Source organism: Schistocerca serialis, chromosome 10 (genome assembly GCF_023864345.2).
Source record: "Schistocerca serialis cubense isolate TAMUIC-IGC-003099 chromosome 10, iqSchSeri2.2, whole genome shotgun sequence".
In the NCBI taxonomy this organism is placed as follows: Eukaryota; Metazoa; Arthropoda; class Insecta; order Orthoptera; family Acrididae; genus Schistocerca; species Schistocerca serialis.
Window position 1 is genome coordinate 221,035,813 of NC_064647.1, and position 19,742 is coordinate 221,055,554.

Below are 19,742 nucleotides of genomic sequence, written 5' to 3' on the forward strand. Positions count from 1 at the left end.
GTCACATGGACCTGTAGCCTGACACACATTCTAAGTGAAGTTACACCAACTTGATGGTAGAGATAAAGATCTTTGATAGTGTAGGTTTCAATAGTCGAAATCATATATGTATTGTAAGTGGTAATGTTCTGTCTGTACTAATGTTTTAGTGATCCAGTGGCAGTGAACTATCAGCACCATTTCAGCCGCAATGTGTGGTCATAGTATATGTTATTGAGATGCCTCCACAGGAAAATACGAGAGTTACCTGGAGCATCATCATGTAATAGCCACATTACCATTCATACCACAGAACATGTGTCTTCCAGCTGCAGAGGTAGGGTTGCCTCCTTCCAGCTGCAGAAGTAGGGTTTCCTGCACGAACGCTGATACGCCTTTTTTGTGAGACTTGGAACGATGACTGGTGTTACGGGTGGTCACCAGTAATCCCCAAACACACACTGAGGATGAAACAGTGCTGATGGTTCTCTGCCAACATACCAGGAAAACACTAGCGCAGACAGCACATTCCCACTTGCCTGGTGCGTCCTCAAGTGTGCTTTCCATCACTCAAACCTACACTGTCAAACATCTTTTATCTCCAGCTGCAAGTGGCTGCACCTCATGGTGTACCATATTTCTGACCAAATGTCCAAACAACTTTCTTTGCCCCACAATCCACTCATTTAGCAAAGTTGGCCTGTATATGCTTTTGAATGCATGTATGTGACTGTCTCCAGCAACCCATACCATAAGTGAGTGTATTGTGTATTCTGGTAACACTTTAAATGAGAGTTAGATGCAGTAAGCTTAAAAAACACACAAAATGTTCAATTTTCAACTTTTAAGAGGGAAATTAATTTAACAAGTCTTAGCATATAAAAACCACTTACAATATATTTAAAGAAATTTGTAGGTCTTGCAAATTCAACCATGTATTTCAATTTGTCCTCCAACAGATGGAGCTGATATCTAAAAATTGAAAATTTTCATCCACATTATGTTCATGCTGCACCCAGCAAAAAATCACTGTGCATTTTAAGATACAATTTCACAGAGACTGTCACATAAATTTTCTACAGCAGACTAAACAAATGTCTGACAGCTGGATTTCTAACTACCCACCACTAAACTATGCTAAGTGTAGCAGAATGAGACAGTGCATTTGAAATCATGCTACAACAATTATCTGAAATGCATGTTGTGTTTTTATGTCTTAGGCTCCCAGTTTTTGAGATGGTGAAATGGTATTAGATATTTGTGCACGTTGTGAAAACCCTAGATCAGAAGATTTACATTTATTTCAAAGGGACGTTTGGAGACGTGCTGGCACAGTAACTGATAACAGTTTGTGTTACAGATTACATTTGGGTTGAGAAAACAAAAATGTGGCACCCTGTGGTCCCACGTCATTACTATTAAGTAAGCAGACACACTTTCAAGATATTCAGACCACAGCAGGTGATTCTGAGTGATTTATTTGCTCAATCATTTGGATGTCTCATTTCCTTCATTCCTCTCCTCTTGCTTCCAGCTAAAGCAAAGAGTGCTTAGCAGTATCAGTCTGTTTCCATACAATCATTACAAGATTTTTACATCTGTGTTTTATCTATCCAAAGAAAAGCAGTCTCCTGATATCTTAGACCTGCCACAAAATGAAGAGAGAATTCTAGTGTCTAGTAATGTTCATAGTTATTTTGTCTTGTAAATTATTATGACATTAACCATTGAAAATAGAGGCTAACAAGACATTTCTTTTTAGGCTTATATGGGGAGTAATACTGATTGGATGAGAGAAGAGAGCGCGCAATATTATGGTAAACAGGTTAATGAGGGGAAATTAGATTTTAGGAAAAGAATACGAACATGCAGGTACTGTGAAAGAACAGAATGGGTGCAGATACTGTAAGAAAGCATTGTGTGGAAACAGAGACTTTGAGAAAAATATTAGTAAGGACACACTGAGTACATATACAGCATTGGGGAACATTTTCATGAGAGCACAAAGACTGCTAAAAAACAAGTTGAGAGAGTGTATAGATTGCAGTATAATTGTCTGTCCCGTCAAAAACTGTAAGTTCCCAGTGATGCAGACATTGTGGGCAAGGGTTGTGAAGGTGCACACTAAGGAAAAAGGGTGTAGAGGCTATGAATGTTTGCCAAAACTAACTCTAATACATTGCCTGAAGGCATGCATTTCATGTCTCTCAGTCAATGTCTGGCTGTCTTAGTATCTGATATTTCACCAGTAGGAGTGGCTGGCATTCTCAAAGAATTATCATTTACTGTTTATGTGGACTGAAGTTAATGTCTTACCTTCCCATTTCATACCTTCAACCATTGTTCTCTGTAATATAGGAATCCAACATCCATTTAACCTCAGGTTTCCCACTTACTTTTTGAAGTAATTGCCATGCTCTTAGATCTTGACGGCTTTTTGGAAAAAGTGGGTATACTAAATAGTCCTTGAGATTCAGTGAATTTTATACACTGTTTTGCATCATGCTATGCATGCTCACTCATGGCCGATATGAACAACCATCCTGGGTTGCTACTTAATTTATGTTACTCTTGTTAAGTGGATTTTTCTATCAAAAACTAAAGCTGCAGCAATTGGACAAATAAAGAAGTGGAAGTTCAACTTTATGAATATTACATGCTTGTTGGTTTTGAAAACGCAGAAAGGAAAAGTGACATATTCAAAGTAAATGCTCATCATTTTAGTTTTAACTACAGTGCTAAGAATCACCTTTCAATACGATGCTGTGATTGACAAACCATAATATATTTCATTAGTTATATTTCAAAATTCATGAACAGTTGTGCATTGAAAACATTAAGACCCAGATTTAATCATTCAAAAATACCAGAAAAGTTGATAACTGTTTGTAAATTAATGGCTTTAATCATATTTAAGCATCTCAACAATGGAATATGGTTTGTACTACTAAAAATTTTGCAAATATCTCATGCTGTTGGCAAATAATGGATGAACAGTTTTTATTTTAAACAATATTGGAATGGCAGAATTGGCTGAGCTCTGTATTGTGTATAAGTTTATAAGTGAGTAGAAGGTGCTAACTGTGAATACATTTGTAGTCTTGTCTTGTGCCTGAACAAAAAATAAAAAGGATGTGATCAGAAATGTGTGTCAGGTTACTCATTTGTGACAATGATCTTGGACCAGTTATCCTGCATCAAAGTTATGAAAAGTGTAATTTATTAGTGTTCTGACAGTATCCATTTCCTTCCTGCCATATGGTGACACATTTGGGTTATCTTGCCAAGAAAAATCACCTGCAAGTTAACTCTGTTTAAATATGCAATTGGATTAAGCTATAAAGTGCAAAAGTGTACAGTATTCAGTAAATTCCTTCTGCTGTTAATGATCCTGTTTGTCCATCACAGATCCGTAGTCTCACTGATTTTTTTGGCTGGTCTGTATACGTCTTTATACTGTGTTTCTAAAGTATGTAGCTCACAGCTTCTGAATTTTCTTATTGAAAGTTGTTGATTGCTGGGCTTTGGACACTTTTGCTGGAGTCCATGGAATACCCACTGATCCTTAGAATTACAGACTCACCACAGAATTCAGTATCTCAAATTGGCCAAAGAGGGAAAGGGATCCATTAACAGCAGAATTTACAGAATATTATGCATTCATGGCAAATAGTATAATGCAATTACAGGACGATCATCTAACACTAGACTTTAGGAACACAAATGAATTTACACGCAAGGGGCAGATTGAGAAATTGGCTGTGGCTGAGCATAAATTCAGTGATGCAGAACACTGCAAAAATCTCACAGAAACTCGTGTCTTATTTGCGAGAAGGAACTGCTAGGCTTCCACACTCCGAGTGACTTCAGTCCGCCACAAGCAAAGGAGGATAACTTCTTTGAGATAACCATTGCTGATGAAATGTGAAATTTTGAATTGAACAGTCGTCAGAGAAAGAACCTAAAACAGATGTTGTCAGGCAAGACATCAATAAATTCCCAAGACAGCATCAGTGATTACATAAAACTTGCTTTGTGACTCACTCAAATTCTGAAGGTAAAAGGGATAAGGTATGAGGAGCAACAAAGTTATTTACAATCTGCACGAAGAACATACTGCAATTATGAGAGTCAAAGGATGTAAAAGAGAAGCAGTAACTCAGAAACGAGTGAAGCACTGTTGTAGCCTGTCACCAATGGTATTCAATCTGTTAATTGGGCAGCAGTAAAGAAATTAAGATTTTATTTGGAAAGGGAATTAAAGATCAAGGTGGAAGAAAGAGAAACTTTCAGACTTGCCATTGGCATTATGCTAATGTCAAGGATGGTAAAGCATTTGTAAGAACAGCTGAATGGAACAGATAGTGTCTTGATAGGAGTGTATAATATGAACTTCAACAAATGTAAAACCAGTGTAATGGAATGTAGTCAAATTAAATGCAGAAGTCACACAATGGTGACTATAGGAAGTGCGATAGCTGACTATAGGAAGTGCGATAGCTGACTATAGGAAGTGCGATAGCTGACTATAGGAAGTGCGATAGCTGACTATAGGAAGTGAGATACTAAAAATAGTAGATAAATTTTGCTATTAGGACAGCAGAATAAGTGACAATTGCTGAAGTAGAGGAGATACGAAATACATACTGGCAATAGCAAGAAAAGTGGTTTTGAAAAAAAGAAATTTTTTAATATCTAATATAAATTTGTGTGCTACAAAATCTTTTCTGAAGGTACTTGTCTGCAGCATATTGTGTGTGTGTGTGTGTTTTATTTGGGGGGGGGGGGGGGGCGGGGGGAATTGTAGGACATCAAGACTTAAAAATGGTTGTAGACTCAGGTAGTTAAACACAGATGACATTTGCATACGATGGATTAGTGTGGACAGCTTTGTCAAACCGGCCTTGGAGCTTGAAAGTGACACCAACAAGAACTTTCTGAGTGCTCTGAAAACAAGTAAAGTTCATAGAATGAGGAAATTTGAGGCAAGATGACACTGATGAGAGAGAAGAATGTGGTGAGTGGATGATACAAAAATTTGATTCTCATTTGCGAGTCGTCAGCACTCGAGTGCACATGTTGGCCCTGGCAGTACCTGGAGGCGATGCCGTGGTGATACTGTGGCTGGTGCTGGGGTGTGGCCGACTGCACAATGCCCGCGTGACCAAAGTCCCCCGTGGAGCTCCAGCGCTTGGACAGTGCCAGGCTGGACGCAGTGGGTGACGCGCGCCCCCGCGGGGGCGGTTGAGGCTGCTGTGGTGGAGGCACCTGCTGCGGGGGTGGAGACGTGGGCACTGGCGAAGCACTGCTCGAGCTGGGGCTGTCAGAGTGCAGGGAGCCCGTCGACTGGTAGTGCACTGCACGCCTGTAGACAGAGAAATGCCTTCTTCCCAAAAAAGAGTCCAGTACGCCTACCCACTGCACCACTTTGTTTGGTACAGAGAGGGTGAAAGATATTGGGGAACCAAAACAATACATACGGTTTCACTTGTAGCTGAAATCCTACCAACAATGCACCATGCCCGTGATCACAAAGTCGCAACAGGGACAGGTAGAATTGGGTGCCTACCAGAATTCAATATTAAGTCCCATACTCTTCCCAGTTTGTGTCAATGATGGGTTATCAATCCTGTCACACTATATTACCATGTACGTTGATGATCTGCTGTTATATTTGAGTGCAAAACCAATCAACTTGATGAGTCCTCTCATCGAGAAGTCACACGAAGATTCCCATGATTATTTCATGAACTTTCACTGTGTTTCCTCCTTGACGCAGCAACCCGAGCAAACTGATAATTACTAGAAAGTGCTTTCAGCTTTCTACTGATAAGCCAGCAGACATCACGTGAAGTGGTCTATCACAGAAGTGCAATTTTCTTGTTGCTGAATTATTGTGAAACTCTCTATAAAAAAAGACTTTTGCATTTATTTTGAACTTTACTGTAACTTTTTTTGCAGTCACAGAAGCCTTTTTTAAAAGCAGTTTCTTTCTTTAGTCTTACTTTGCTGACTGTTTGGACAGACCTAATGCAGTAGTAGCAGAAAACACTGTCACCCTTTTCTTCATAAGTAGCCATGGATAAGACAGAAACCATTCCAATTTATGAGATATTCCATTCCTTCACAGAAATTTGTGACAGGACAGAACAGGACAGAATGAACTTGGAGTGACACAATGTTTAACATTGTCTGACAAGTAGTAGCTTCAAGGATGCAACAGTTTGATTCACTCATAAGCAGTAATTGCTGTCAACTAGAATACTAATTGTATTTCTGCTGACATACAGCATAATTTTTAATGGTGGTTCTGCATATGGAAAATGAACGGTTCTGCATATGGAAAATGAACATCTCTAGTGAATTTGGGGGAGCAGAATCCGTATCTCACTGTCCCCCTCCCCTCTTCAAAACTTTGATATGGGGGTGGAGGACATATCATTGTTCCACATAGTCCATCTTAGCATATAACATTTGGGGCTCAGTTTTTGCCACTTTTTCATGTAGTTTCTCTAGTTACTTATACTAATAAATGGCTAACATGGTGCACACAGCACAGTGCCAGTTGTAGGTTGCTTTCTAATGGCTACCATGAGCAAAAAAAATTTGATTTTCAATATTTCATATATTTACTGACCGAATTAAAAAAATTGAAATGCTTATTACGAAGCATAAAGTTATGTCAAAGATTTAACACAATAAATCCAGTAATACAGTTAGAAACTGTTTGTCTACATCTATATTTATACTCTTTAAACCACAGTGAGGTGCATGGCAGAGAGCACATCACATTGGACCAGTTATTAGGGCTTCTTCTTGTTCCACTCACATATGAAGTGCAAGAAGATTGATGGAATCTCTCTCTCTCTCTCTCTCTCTCTCTCTCTCTCTCTCTCTCTCTCTCTCTCTCTGTGTGTGTGTGTGTGTGTGTGTGTGTGTGTGTGTGTGTGTGTGTGTGTGTGTGTGTGTGTGTGTGTGTGTGTGTAAGATTTCTGCAACACTCTCCCACAGATTAAACAAACCTGTGACCATTTGTGCTGCCCTTCTTTGAATATGTTCAATATTTATGTTCAATACCACTATTAGTCCTGTTTGGTATAGGTTCCACATACTTGAGCAATATGCAATGATGGGTCGCAAGAGTGATTTATAAGCCATCTCCTTTGCAGACTGATTGCATTTCCCCAGTATTCTACAAATAAACCAAAGTCTACCACCTGCTTTACCCAAGACTGAGCCTATGTGATCATTCCATTTCGTATGCCTACAAAGCGTTACACCCATTATTGCACGCGTTCACTGATTTCAAAATTACTCATTGATATTATGATCATAGGATACCACATTTTTTAGTTTTGTGAAGGGCCACAATATTTCAATTCTAAACACTGAGAGCAAGTTACCAATCCAAAATGAGATTTTCACTCTGCAGTGGAGTGTGTACTGATATTAAACTTCCTGGCAGATTAAAACTGTGTGCCGGACTGAGAATCGAACTTGGGATCTTTGCATTTCGCAGCCAATCTTGTACCTCTTTGAAACCTTATCATGATATTACTCTGTATGTTGTGATGCATCCTAACTCTTAGCGTGGAAATTACCAAGACCATAGTCATGCTTTGTTTGAGAATGAGCGCAGTTAGTGACTCCCAACAAATTTTGGAAAGAACTTCAAATCTTTACAACACCTTTCACGATGACACTCACCACAAATTTATGTTCGTGCAAACTTCAGCATCAGACATGAGGTTTTAATTTATTACTTCTTTACCGTCAAATCTGTTCGCAACACATTCTGCAGATAGTATCTACATATAACACTGATCGTACTACAAAATTGTATCATTCTATGACGTATCTTTCATGAGATTTTACGTCATTAGCAAATGAGACACGTGAAAAGACAGTTTTTGATTGAAATGGGGCGCAAATTACCTACGCTATAATCATCCGGTGTTCAATGATGAGAGCATTTAAACATCAAAGGCTATTTCAAACCTTATCAAAACTACTTCTCGCCCACCTGCTGAACACCAAATATGAGATCTATTCAAAAAAGTTCCGGAACTTTGTCCACAAAATTTTTCTGTGCTTATCTTTCACTTATTGTGCATGGTCTCCTTCGAAATACTCTCCATAATTTATCCACCGCTCCCAATGCCATTTCTACTTCCAGAAGCAATCTTGATACGCCTGTGAATTTTCTTTTATCTCGTCTGTCGTTGAAACCTTCGTCCTTTGAACATGGTTTTCAACTTTGAAAATAAACAAAAGTCCGGGAGAATACGGAGGATGAGGCAGCGCAGTGATTTCATTTCTTCTGCAATAGTCACGCACCGTTGTTGTGGTCTTCAGTCCTGAGGCTGGTTTGATGCACCTCTCCATGCTACTCTATCCTGTACAAGCTTCTTCATCTCCCAGTACCTACTGCAACCTACATCCTTCTGAATCTGCTTAGTGTATTCACCTTTTGGTCTCCCTCTACGATTTTTACCCTCCCTGCTGACCTCCAATACTAAACTGGTGATGCCTTGATGCCTTGGAACATGTCCTACCAACCGATCCCTTCTTCTAGTCAAGTTGTGCCACAAACTCCTTCTCCCCAATTCTATTCAATACCTCATCATTAGTTATGTGATCTACCCATCTAATCTTCAGCATTCTTCTGTAGCACCACATTTCGAAAGCTTCTATTCTCTTCTTGTACAAACTATTTATCGTCCATGTTTCACTTCCATACGTGGCTACACTCCATACAAATACTTTCAGAAACGACTTCCTGACACTTAAATCTATACTTGATGTTAACAAATTTCTCTTCTTCAGAAACGCTTTCCTCGCCATTGCCAGTCTACATTTTATGTCCTCTCTACTTCGACCATCATCAGTTATTTTGCTCCCCAAATAGCAAAACTCCTTTACTACTTTAAGTGACTCATTTCTTAATCTAAATCCCTCAGCATCACGCGATTTAATTGGACTACATTCCATTATCCTCGTTTTGCTTTTGTTGATGTTCCTCTTATATCCTCCTTTCAAGACACTGTCCACTCCGTTCAACTGCTCTTCCAAGTCCTTTTCTGTCTCTGACAGAATTACAATGTCATCGGCGAACCTCAGAGTTTTTATTTCTTCTCCTTGGATTTTAATACCTACTCCGAACTTTTGTTTCCTTTACTGCTTTCTCAATATACAGATTTAATAACATCGGGGAGCGGCTACAACCCTGTCTCACTCCCTTCCCAACCACTGCTTCCCTTTCATGCCTCTCGACTCTTACAACTGCCATCTGGTTTCTGTACAAATTGTAAATAGCCTTTCGCTCCCTGTATTTTACCCCTGCCACCTTTAGAATTTGAAAGCGAGTATTCCAGTCAACATTGTCAAAAGCCTTTTGTAAGTCTACAAATGCTAGAAATGTAGGTTTGCCTTTCCTTAATCTTTCTTCTAAGTCAGTATTGCCTCACATGTTCCAATATTTCTACGGAATCCAAACTGATCTTCCCCAAGGTCGGCTTCTACCAGTTTTTCCATTCGCCTGCAAAAGAATTCGCGTTAGTATTTTGCAGCTGTGACTTATTAAACTGATAGTTCGGTAATTTTCGCATCTGTCAACACGTGCTTTATTTGGGATTGGAATTATTAGTCTTCTTGAAGTCTGAGGGTATTTCGCCTGTCTCATACATCACCAGATGGTAGAGTTTTGTCAGGACTGGCTCTCCCAAGGCCGTCAGTAGTTCTAATGGAATGTCGCTACTCCCGGGGCCTTGTTTCGACTCAGGTCTTTCAGTGGTCTTTCAAATTCCTCACACAGTATCTTATCTCCCCTGTCATCCTCATCTACATCCTCTTCCATTTCCACCGGTGTTACCACTGCGGAAATGCTGTGGGCTGAACAATCTAAATTCTAAGGGACTGTGTTGCTGATGCAATATAAACACATTCTACGTCAGTGTTCAGAATGTACGGAACCGAGGTGATGCAACACTTTTTTTGATGTGTGTACGTAACACCTCAAAGCTAAGTATACTTCATTAGTACATCAGCGGGCGGCTGCGACGTCACAGTGGCTGACTGACCTCTGCGGCAGCGAGGACGGCGCGTAGCTGGAGGCTCGCCGCACGGCGTCGCGGCTGCTGCTGACCGAGCTCGAACCCGCGTCCCCCTGGTTCTGGTACTGTGGCTGGCGCAGGCGCGGCGTCGTCGCTGAACCCACGTGGTTCGACGCTCCTGAAACATCAAATACACGCCCGAATCACCACGAGCCTTGATAACTGCTGCACAAACAGCACTTTCTACCTGGGAATGCAACCTGTGAATAAAAAGTTGCGGCGTTCGTGTAATTTTGAGTGTCGTGTCAGTCCGAGTCACGCAGGTTTTTCTTTGTTGACCGGCCGGAGTGGCCGAGTGGTTCTAGGCTCTACAGTCTCGAACCGCGCGACCGCTACGGTCGCAGGTTCGAATCCTGCCTCGGGCATGGATGTGTGTGATGCCCTTAGGTTAGTTAGGTTTACGTAGTTCTAAGCTGTAGGGGACTGATGACCTTAGAAGTTAGGTCCCATGGTGCTCAGAGCCATTTGAACCTTTTTTTCTTTGTTGCGTTGGTGAAGATGTCTGACAAGTATCTATAGAGAATTATTTTGTATGGACGATTTTAAGCGTGCACTGATCAAAAGTATTTGGACATCAAGTGGTTGGTTTGTGGGGTTGAAGGGACCAGACTACAAAGGCCATCGGTCGGACACCAATTAGTGGACATTAATATGGAGTGTGTACACCCTTTGCCTTTATGACGGGTTCACTTTCAATGAATGTCTGCGGGAAAATGGCAGCCCTTTCTTTCTCGAGGGCTGAAACCAGGGTCTGGATGAAGTCAACGTTCTAATTCATCCGAAAGGTGTTCCATTGGGTTCAGGATGGGTCTCTGGGCAAGCTAGTCCATTTCAGGAATTTTGTTGTCCACAAACCTACATCTACATGTATACTCTGCAAATCACATTTAAGTGCCTGGCAGAGGGTTCATCGAACCACCTTCACAATTCTCTATTATTCCAATCTCGTATAGCGCGCGGAAAGAATGAACACCTGTATCTTTCCGTACGAGCTCTGATTTCCCTTATTTTGTCTTGGTGGTCGTTCCTCCCTATGTAAGTCGGTCTCAACAAAATATTTTCGCATTCAGAGGAGAAAGTTGATGATGAAATTTCGTGAGAAGATTCCGTCGTAACGAAAAACGCCTTTCTTTTGATGATGTCCATCCCAAATCATGTATCATTTCTGTGACACTCTCTCCCATATTTCGCGATAATACAAAACGTGCTGCCTTTCTTTGAACTTTTTCGATGTACTCCGTCAGTCCTATCTGGTAAGGATCCCACAATGCGCAGCAATATTCTAAAATAGGACGGACAAGCGTAGCGTAGGCAGTCTCCTTAGTAGGTCTGTTACATTTTCTAAGTGTCCTTCCAATAAAACGCAGTCTTTGGTTTGCCTTCCCCACAACATTTTCTATGTGTTCCTTCCAATTTAAGTTGTTCGTAATTGTAATATCTTAGTTGAATTTACGGCTTTTAGATTAGACTGATTTATTGTGTAACCGAAGTTTAACGAGTTACTTTTAGCACTCACGTAGATGACGTCACACTTTTCGTTATTTAGGGTCAACTGCCACTTTTCGCACCATTCCGATATTTCTTCAAATGGTTCTGAACACTATGGGACTCAACCTCTGAGGTAACTTAAAACTACTTAAACCTAACTAACCTAAGGACATCACATACATGCACGCCCGAGGCAGGATTCGAACCTGCGACCGTAGCGGTCGCGGGGTTCCGGACTGTAGCGTCTAGAACCGCTCGGCCGCACCAGCCGGCCCGATATTTCTTCTAAATCGTTTTGCAGTTTGTTTTGATCTTCTGATGACTTTATTAATCATCTGCAAATAATCGAAGACGACTGCTCAGATTGTCTCCCAAATCGTTTATATAGAAACAGCAAAGGGCCTATAACACTACCTTGGGGAACGCCTGACATCACTTCTGTTTTACTCCATGACTTCCCGTCAATTACTACGAACTGTGACCTCTCTGACAGGAAATCGCAAATCCAGTCACATAACTGAGACGATATTCGAGAAGAGCGCAATTTTACTACGAGCCGCTTGTGTCGTACAGTGTCAAAAGCCTTCCGGAAATCCAGGAATACGGAATCGATCTGAAATCCCTTGTCAATAGCACTCAGCACTTTATGTGAATGAAGAGCTAGTTGTGTTTCACAGGAACGTTTTCTAAACCCATGTTGACTGTGTGTCTGCTGCATATAGACGTTAACGATATGGGCCTGTAATTTAGTGGATTACTCCTACCACCTTTCTTGCTGCTTTATGGCTGGTTGCACTGTCATGCTGATATAATCAATCAACCAATCAATATCACCATCACCATCACCATCACCATCACCATCACCATCACCATCACCATCACCATCACCATCACCATCACCATCACCATCACCATCACCATCACCATACCATTCTGCATTCACCGCGTCCTTGAATGCAGTAAGAGGACCCACACACTAAACAGGAAAAACACCCCCATGTTGCTGAAACTACCTCCTCTGTACTTCACTACTGGCGCTAATCAAGATGGCATGCAATGTTCTACAGGCATTCGCCAAAGCCGAAACCTTCAATCAGATTGCTACAGGATATAGCACCATGGTGGACAAGAACAGACCTCATCCGCGCAGACCTCGAAATGTCAATTGTGGAAAGCCAAATCATCGACTTTTCAACCACACTCAACTCCATACATCCAAGGCCCTCATCCAACGACCATATCACACCTTTCCAGTCATCCACTGCTCTTTACACCACCTCAAACGTCACTTACGATTGAATATAGAAATGTTTGCCATACGAGGATCTGCTCCATCATTACACCCTACTCTGTTTAACCCGCTACGCAGTCATTGTGCTGGATGGACTGTTAGTAGCACTTCGAAACTCAAGAGTGATTCTTTCTATATCTACATCGTTACTCCGCAAGCAAACGTACGGTGCGAAGCGGAGGGTATCTTGTACCATTGCTAACCGTTTCCTTTCCCGTTCCACCCGCAAATAGAGGGAGGGAAAAACGACCGTCTACGAAGTACCTCGAAGGAAACGCTTTATTGACACACAGCCAGCACGGATTCAGAAAATATCGTTCTTGTGAACCCAACTAGCTCTTTATACGCATGAAGTAATAAGTGCTATCGACAGGGGGTGTCAAATTGATTCCATATTTTTAGATTTCCAGAAGGCTTTCGACACTGTTCCTCACAAGCGTCTTCTAACCAAACTACGTGCCTATGGAGTATCGCCTCAGTTGTGCGACTGGATTCGTGATTTCCTGTTAGAAAGGTCACAGTTCGTAGTAATATACGGAAAGTAATCGAGTAAAACAGAAGTAACATCCGGCGTTCCCCAAGGATGTGTTATAGGCCCTCTATTGTTCCTGATCTATATTAACGACGTAGGAGACAATCTGAGTAGCCGTCTTAGATTGTTTGAAGATGTTGCTGTCATTTACCGTCTTGTAAAGACATCAGATGATCAAAACGACTTGCAAAATGATTTAGATAAGATATCTGTATGGTGCGAAAAGTGGCAATTGACCCTTAAGAAAGATAAGTGTGATTTATTCACGTGAATACTAAAAGAAATCAGCTAAATTTCGATTATGCGGTAAGTGACACAAATCTGAAGGCTGTAAATTCAAGTAAATACTTAGGGATTACAATTACAAATAAGCTAAATTGGAACGGTCACATAGATAATATTGTATGTAGAGCCAACCAAAGACTGCGATTCATTGGCAGAACACTTAGAAGGTGCAACAGGTCTACTAAAGAGACTGCTTGCACTACGCTTGTCCGCCGTATTCTGGAGTACTGCTGTGCGGTGTGGGATCCGCATCAGGTGGGACTGACGGATGACATCGAACAAGTACAAAGAAGGGCAGCTCGTTTTGATTATCGCGAAACAGGGGAGATACTGTCACAGACATGATACGTGAATTGGAGTGGCAATCATTAAAACAAAATCTTTTTTCGTTGCGACGGGATCTTCTCATGAAATTTCAATCACCAGTTTTCTCCTCCGATTGCGAAAACATTCTGTTGCCACCCACCTACATAGGGAGAAATGATCATCACGATAAAATAAGATAAATTAGGGCTCGCACAGAAAAATTTGTGCTCGTTTTTCCCGCGTGCCGTTCGAGAGTGGAACGGTAGAGTGTCAGCTTGAAGGTGGTTCATTGAACCCTCTGCCAGGCACTTTATTGTGAATAGCAGAGTAATGATGTAGATATAGATGCATATGCCTCCGTATGAACCCTAATTTTTCGTATCTTATCTTCGTGGTCATTACACGCAAGTGGCGGCAGTAGAATCGTTCGGCTGTCAGCTTCAAATGCTGATCCTGTAAATTTTCCCAATAGTGTTTCTCGGAAAGAACGTCGCCTTCCCTCCAGGGATTTCCATTTGAGTTCCCGAAACATCTCCGTAACACTTGCGTGTTGTTCGAACTACCGGTAACGAATCTAGCAGCCCGCCCCTCTGAACTGCTTCGATGACTTCCTTTAACCGATGTGTTACGGGTCCCAAACAGTCGAGCAGTACTCAAGAAGAGGTCGCACCAGCGTTCTATATGTGGTCTCCTTTACAGGTGAACCACTCTTTCCTAAAATTCTCCCAATGAACCGAAGTCGGCCATTCGCCTTCCCTACCACAGTTCTCACACGCTCGTTCCATTTCATATCGGTTTGCCGTGTTACGCCCAGATATTTAAACGACTTGACCCATGACAAACAGGACACTAGTAATACTGTATCTGAACATTACAGGTTTGTTCTTCGTACTCATCCATATTAACTTAAATTTTTCCACATTTAGAGCTAGCTGCCATTCATCACACCAACTGGAAATTTTGTCCAAGTCGTCTTGCATCTTTCAACAGTCACTCATCTTCGACACCCTACCGCACACCACGGCATCATCAGCAAGCAACCTCAGATTGCTGCCCACCCTGTCCTGTCAACCTAATTATTTTTGTATATACGGAACAACAGTGGCCCTGTCACAATTTCCGGCGGCACTTCTGACGATACCCTTGTCTTTGATGAACACTCACCATCGAGGACAACGTACTCGGTTCTATTATTTAAGAAGTCTTCGAGCCACTCACATATCTGCCAACTTATTCCATACGCTCGTACCTTCGTAAACAGCCTGCAATGGGGCACCGTGTCAAATGCTTTCTGAAATCAAGAAATATGAAATCTGCCTGTTGCCGTTCATCCATTGTTCGCACCATATCATGTGAGAAAAGGGCAAGCTGAGTTTCGCATGAGCGATGCTTTCTGAAACTATTACCATGCCGATTCCCAGTCTCAAGAAAGTTCATTGTATTCGAACTGAGAATATGTTCAAAGAGTCTGCAGCAAAACCAAAGTTAGGATTACTGGGCTGTAATTCTGCAGCCCCATTCTTTTACCTTCCTTATACACTAGAGTCACCTACGCCCTTTTCCAGTCGCTTGGGATTTTGTGCCGGGTAAGATAAACAAATGCAGGCTACGTAAGGGACCAATGGCGTAAAATACTCTTTGTAAAATCGAACTGGGATTCCATCCGGACCAAGTGATTTATTTGCTTTCAAATCTTTCCGAGAAACAACCACCAGACCAATTTTCTTTGCAGTATGGAGAATTCGGGAAGGATCAGCGTGTGCTTGCTCTAAGGCGTTGCCAAGAAACACATCGTCAGCAAATATCAGGATTGTGTCTACTCCCACCATCTCCACGAATGTCACAGCTTACTTTTTCCAAAATTGAATAGGTTTTTTTTAATCATCAGTCTTCTGACCGGTTTGCTGCAGACCGCCACGAATTCCTCTTTTGTGCCAACTTCTTCATCTCAGAGTAGCAATTGCAACCTACGTCTTCAATTATTTGCTGGATGTATTCCAATCTCCGTCTTCGTTACAGTTTTTGCCCTCTACAGCTCGATCTAGTACTATGGAAGTCAGTCTCTCATGTCCTAACGTCCTATCATCCTATCCCTTCTCCATATCAGTGTTTTCCACATATTCCTTCCCTCTCCAATTCTGCGCAGAACCTCCTCATTCCTTACCTTATCAACCCACCTAATTTTCAAGATTCGTCTGTAGTACCACGTCTCAAACGCTTCGATCCTCTCCTGTTTCGGTTTTCCTACAGTCCATGTTTCACTACCATACAATGCCGTACTCCAGACGTACATTCTCAAAAATTTCTTCCTCGAATTAAGGCCTATGTTTGATACTGGTAGACATACTTTTGTCAGGAAATCACTTTCCGCCATTGCTAGTCTGCTTTTGATATCCTCCTTGCTCCACCTGTCATTGGTTAGTTTGCTTCCCAGGTCGCACAATTCCTGAACTTCATCTACTTCGTGACTATCAACCTTGATGTTAAGCTTCTCGCTGTTCTCATTTCTGAGACTTCTCATTACTTTCGTCTTTCTTCGATTTATCCTCATCCATATTCTGTAATCACTACATTGGTCATTTCATGCAGCAGATGATGTACTTCTTCACTTTCGCTCAGGATAGCAAGGTCATGAGCGAATCGTGTCATTGAAATCCTTTCACCTTGAATTTTGATCACATTGCTGAACCCTTCTTATATTTCCATCATTGCTTCTTCGACGTACAGATTGAACAGTGGGTTCAAAAGACTACATCCTTGTCTTACACCGTTTTTAATTCGAGCACCTCGTTCTTGGTCGTACACTCTTATTATTCCGTCTTGGCTCTTGTACATATTGTATGTTAGCCATTACCCCCTATAGTTTACCACTATTTTTCTCAGAATCTCGAACATCTTGCACCATTCTATGTTGGCGAACGCTTTTTCCAGATCCACAAATCCTATGAACGCGTCTTGATTTTTCTTTAGTCTTGCCTACATTATTAACAGCAACGTCAGAAGTGTGTCTCTGGCGCCGTTACCTTTCCTAAAACCAAACTGATCGTAATCTAACACATCCGCAATTTTCTTTTCCATTCTTCTGCATATTATTCTTGTTAGCAACTTGTATACATGAGCTGTTACGCTGACTGTGCGAGAATTATCGCACTTGTCAGCTCTTGCAGTCTTCGGAATTGTGTGGATGAAAGTCCGATGATATGTCGCCAGCCGCATAAATTCTACACATCAACGTGAATAGTCGTTTTGTTGCCAATTCCCCCAATGATTTTAGAATATCTGGTGGAATGTTATCTATCCCTTCTGCCTTATTTGATCTTAAGTCCTCCAAAGCTCTTTTAAATTTTGATTCTAATACTAGATCTCCTATGTCTTCTAAATCGACTTCTGTTTCTCCTTCTATCACATCAGACTAATGTTCACTCTCATAGAGGCCTTCAATGTACTCTTTCCACCTATCTGCTCTCTCCTCTGCATTTAACAGTGGAATTCCTGTTGCACTCTTAATGTTACCACACTTGCTTTTAATTTCACCGAAGGTTGTTTTGCCTTTCCTGTATGCTGAGTCTGTCCTTCCGACAATCTTTTCATTTTCGACTGAATAGTGTTGTCGCGAATGGATCGCCTTGTGTCAGTCCAATTCGAATACTGAATGGTGGCGTTAGTTGGTTGCCGAACTGTACTTGACAAACTGACAGTAGCAACGTGCAATTAGTCGAATGTATTTTGATGGGATTTCATATTCGTCTGTCATTTCCCATAACATGGAAAGTATATGTTGTGATAAACTTTTAGAAAACCAATGACTATGAGGTGTTAATTCCCGATCGAACTCGTAAAAGTTTTTATTATCTGCCTCAAGGTAGATATGTAAAAGGGCTGTAAAAAAAAGCCGGAGGCTTATTACGGAAACCAGTAACTATATTAGAAGTATTGACCATGGCTGTTGAGACACTCGTTGCACTGTGACACAAGGCGGTGAATGGTTGTCTCATAAAATTTCCGGGCTGCGATGTTAACCAGTCCGCACGTAAGGCTGGACGTCGTCGTCCGAAGTGAATCGTTTGCCCCTCAGAGCCTTTTTAAGAGGGCCAAAAATGGCGTAATCAAAGGGAGAGTGGTCTGGACTGTATAGAGGGAGGCCGAGAACCTCCCATTTGAATCTCTGCAGGAGTGCCGCGACTGTGTTGGCCGTATGAGGCTTTGCATTGCCGCGGAGCAGAATGATCCCACGGGTGAGATTGCCTGGTCGTTTTGATTTGATCGCTTGGCGAAGGGTGGTCAAGGTTTGCGAGTAACGCTGGGCATTCACTGTTGCCCGTGCTGCAGGAAGTGAATCAGAAGGGGCCCATCTTGGTCCAAGAAGAACGTCAGCATAGGGGCAAACGATTCACCTCGGACGACGACGTCCAGCTGTACGTGCGGAACTGGGTAACATCGCAGCGCCGGGAATTTTATGAGACAGCCATCAACCACGTTGTGTCACAGTGAGAAAAGTGTCTCAACAGCCAGGGTCAATACTTCTGACATACAGCTACTGATGCCTCCGGGTCGTTTCTTTTTGAACGCCCCTTATAATCAAGAATAGACTGTCGAGAGACGAAGCAACATTGATAGGGGCGGTTTCACCCGATTTAGAAGCTGCGTTGTAAAGACTCTATAAGCAACTAGTGCAACTTGAGTCCACCTCGGTAGCTGAGTGGTCAGCGCGACGAAATGCCACACAAAGGGGCCCGGGTTCGATTCCCGGCTGGATCGGAGATTTTCTCCGCTCAGGGACTGGATGTTGTGTTGTCATCATCATCATCATCATCATCATCATCATCATCATCATCATCATCATCATCATAATATCCTATCGACATGCAAGTCGCCGAAGTGGCGTACTTGCACCAGGCGACCTGTCTACCCGACGGGAGGCCCTAGCCACACGACATTTCATTTCATTGAAACTAGGAACTCTTTGCAGTTGGTAAGTATGTATAGAAATTAGATGTACGCCCTAATTTCCTTCTGGCCTGTCTCTTCATCTCCTCCCCCCCACCCCCGTCCATTTCCTCCTGTCACCTCGCTCCTACTACCTCTCCCCCCCCCCCCTTTCCGTCATCCTTCCGAACTTCAGCCTCGTTTATTGTTAATGTGAACGAAACCTTGTTTGGGAGTTGAAGTCGCTTAAAATGACTTGGTAAGCCGGTTGGTATACGGAGTATGAGAGAGAGAGACCTCCAGCTGCCGGATCCGGGAGGGTAGTAGTTTCAACGTCATTGTTTCGCATAGTTTTAATGTGCAAACAGGTACAATTACAATGTTCGGGTGATTCACATTCCGCAGTGGTATTCTAATGATTACATGATAAATCATAAATACTACTTTCCCGTTTTCTATTAAGACAGACTGCGGGGAAGCAAACGGCACACTGTAGGGCACACGTTTAAAATTGTATATAAACAGTGAAACACGTATGTAACATAGCAGCGATGGTGAGGCACGTTAAAATATTTGACCAGAGAGCCTATTATCCTGGTTAGTATGCGCTTGACCGCGCGAGTGTTGCGAGCAGTACGCTAGTAGTCGTGGTGCAGGGCAGTCGGTCGGTAGTCGTCGTGCAGAGTACTCTGTCAGTAGTCGTTGCGAGCAGTAGCTCAGTTCAGTTGCGTCCCGCAGTACTGTAGTAGTCGTCGTGGAGTTCGCTAGTAGCCGTCATGTAGAGCAGTACGCGAGTTGCAGTAGGCCAGTGCACTGTCGGTAG

At 42.1% G+C, this 19,742-nt stretch overlaps 1 protein-coding gene across 6 annotated transcripts in view; it reads right to left on the minus strand.

Annotated features, from left to right (window-relative positions):
* LOC126425276 (echinoderm microtubule-associated protein-like 2) overlaps positions 1 to 19,742 on the minus strand; it is a 723,324-nt gene that overhangs the window by 105,611 nt on the left and 597,971 nt on the right. For all 6 annotated transcript variants that reach the window (XM_050088243.1, XM_050088244.1, XM_050088247.1 and 3 more), the window contains exons 4-5: positions 10,059 to 10,209; positions 5,075 to 5,344 (exon numbers count right to left, since the gene is read on the minus strand). In XM_050088243.1, coding sequence (XP_049944200.1) covers positions 5,075 to 5,344; positions 10,059 to 10,209 — 421 coding nt within the window. The remainder of the gene's footprint in view (positions 1 to 5,074; positions 5,345 to 10,058; positions 10,210 to 19,742) is intronic.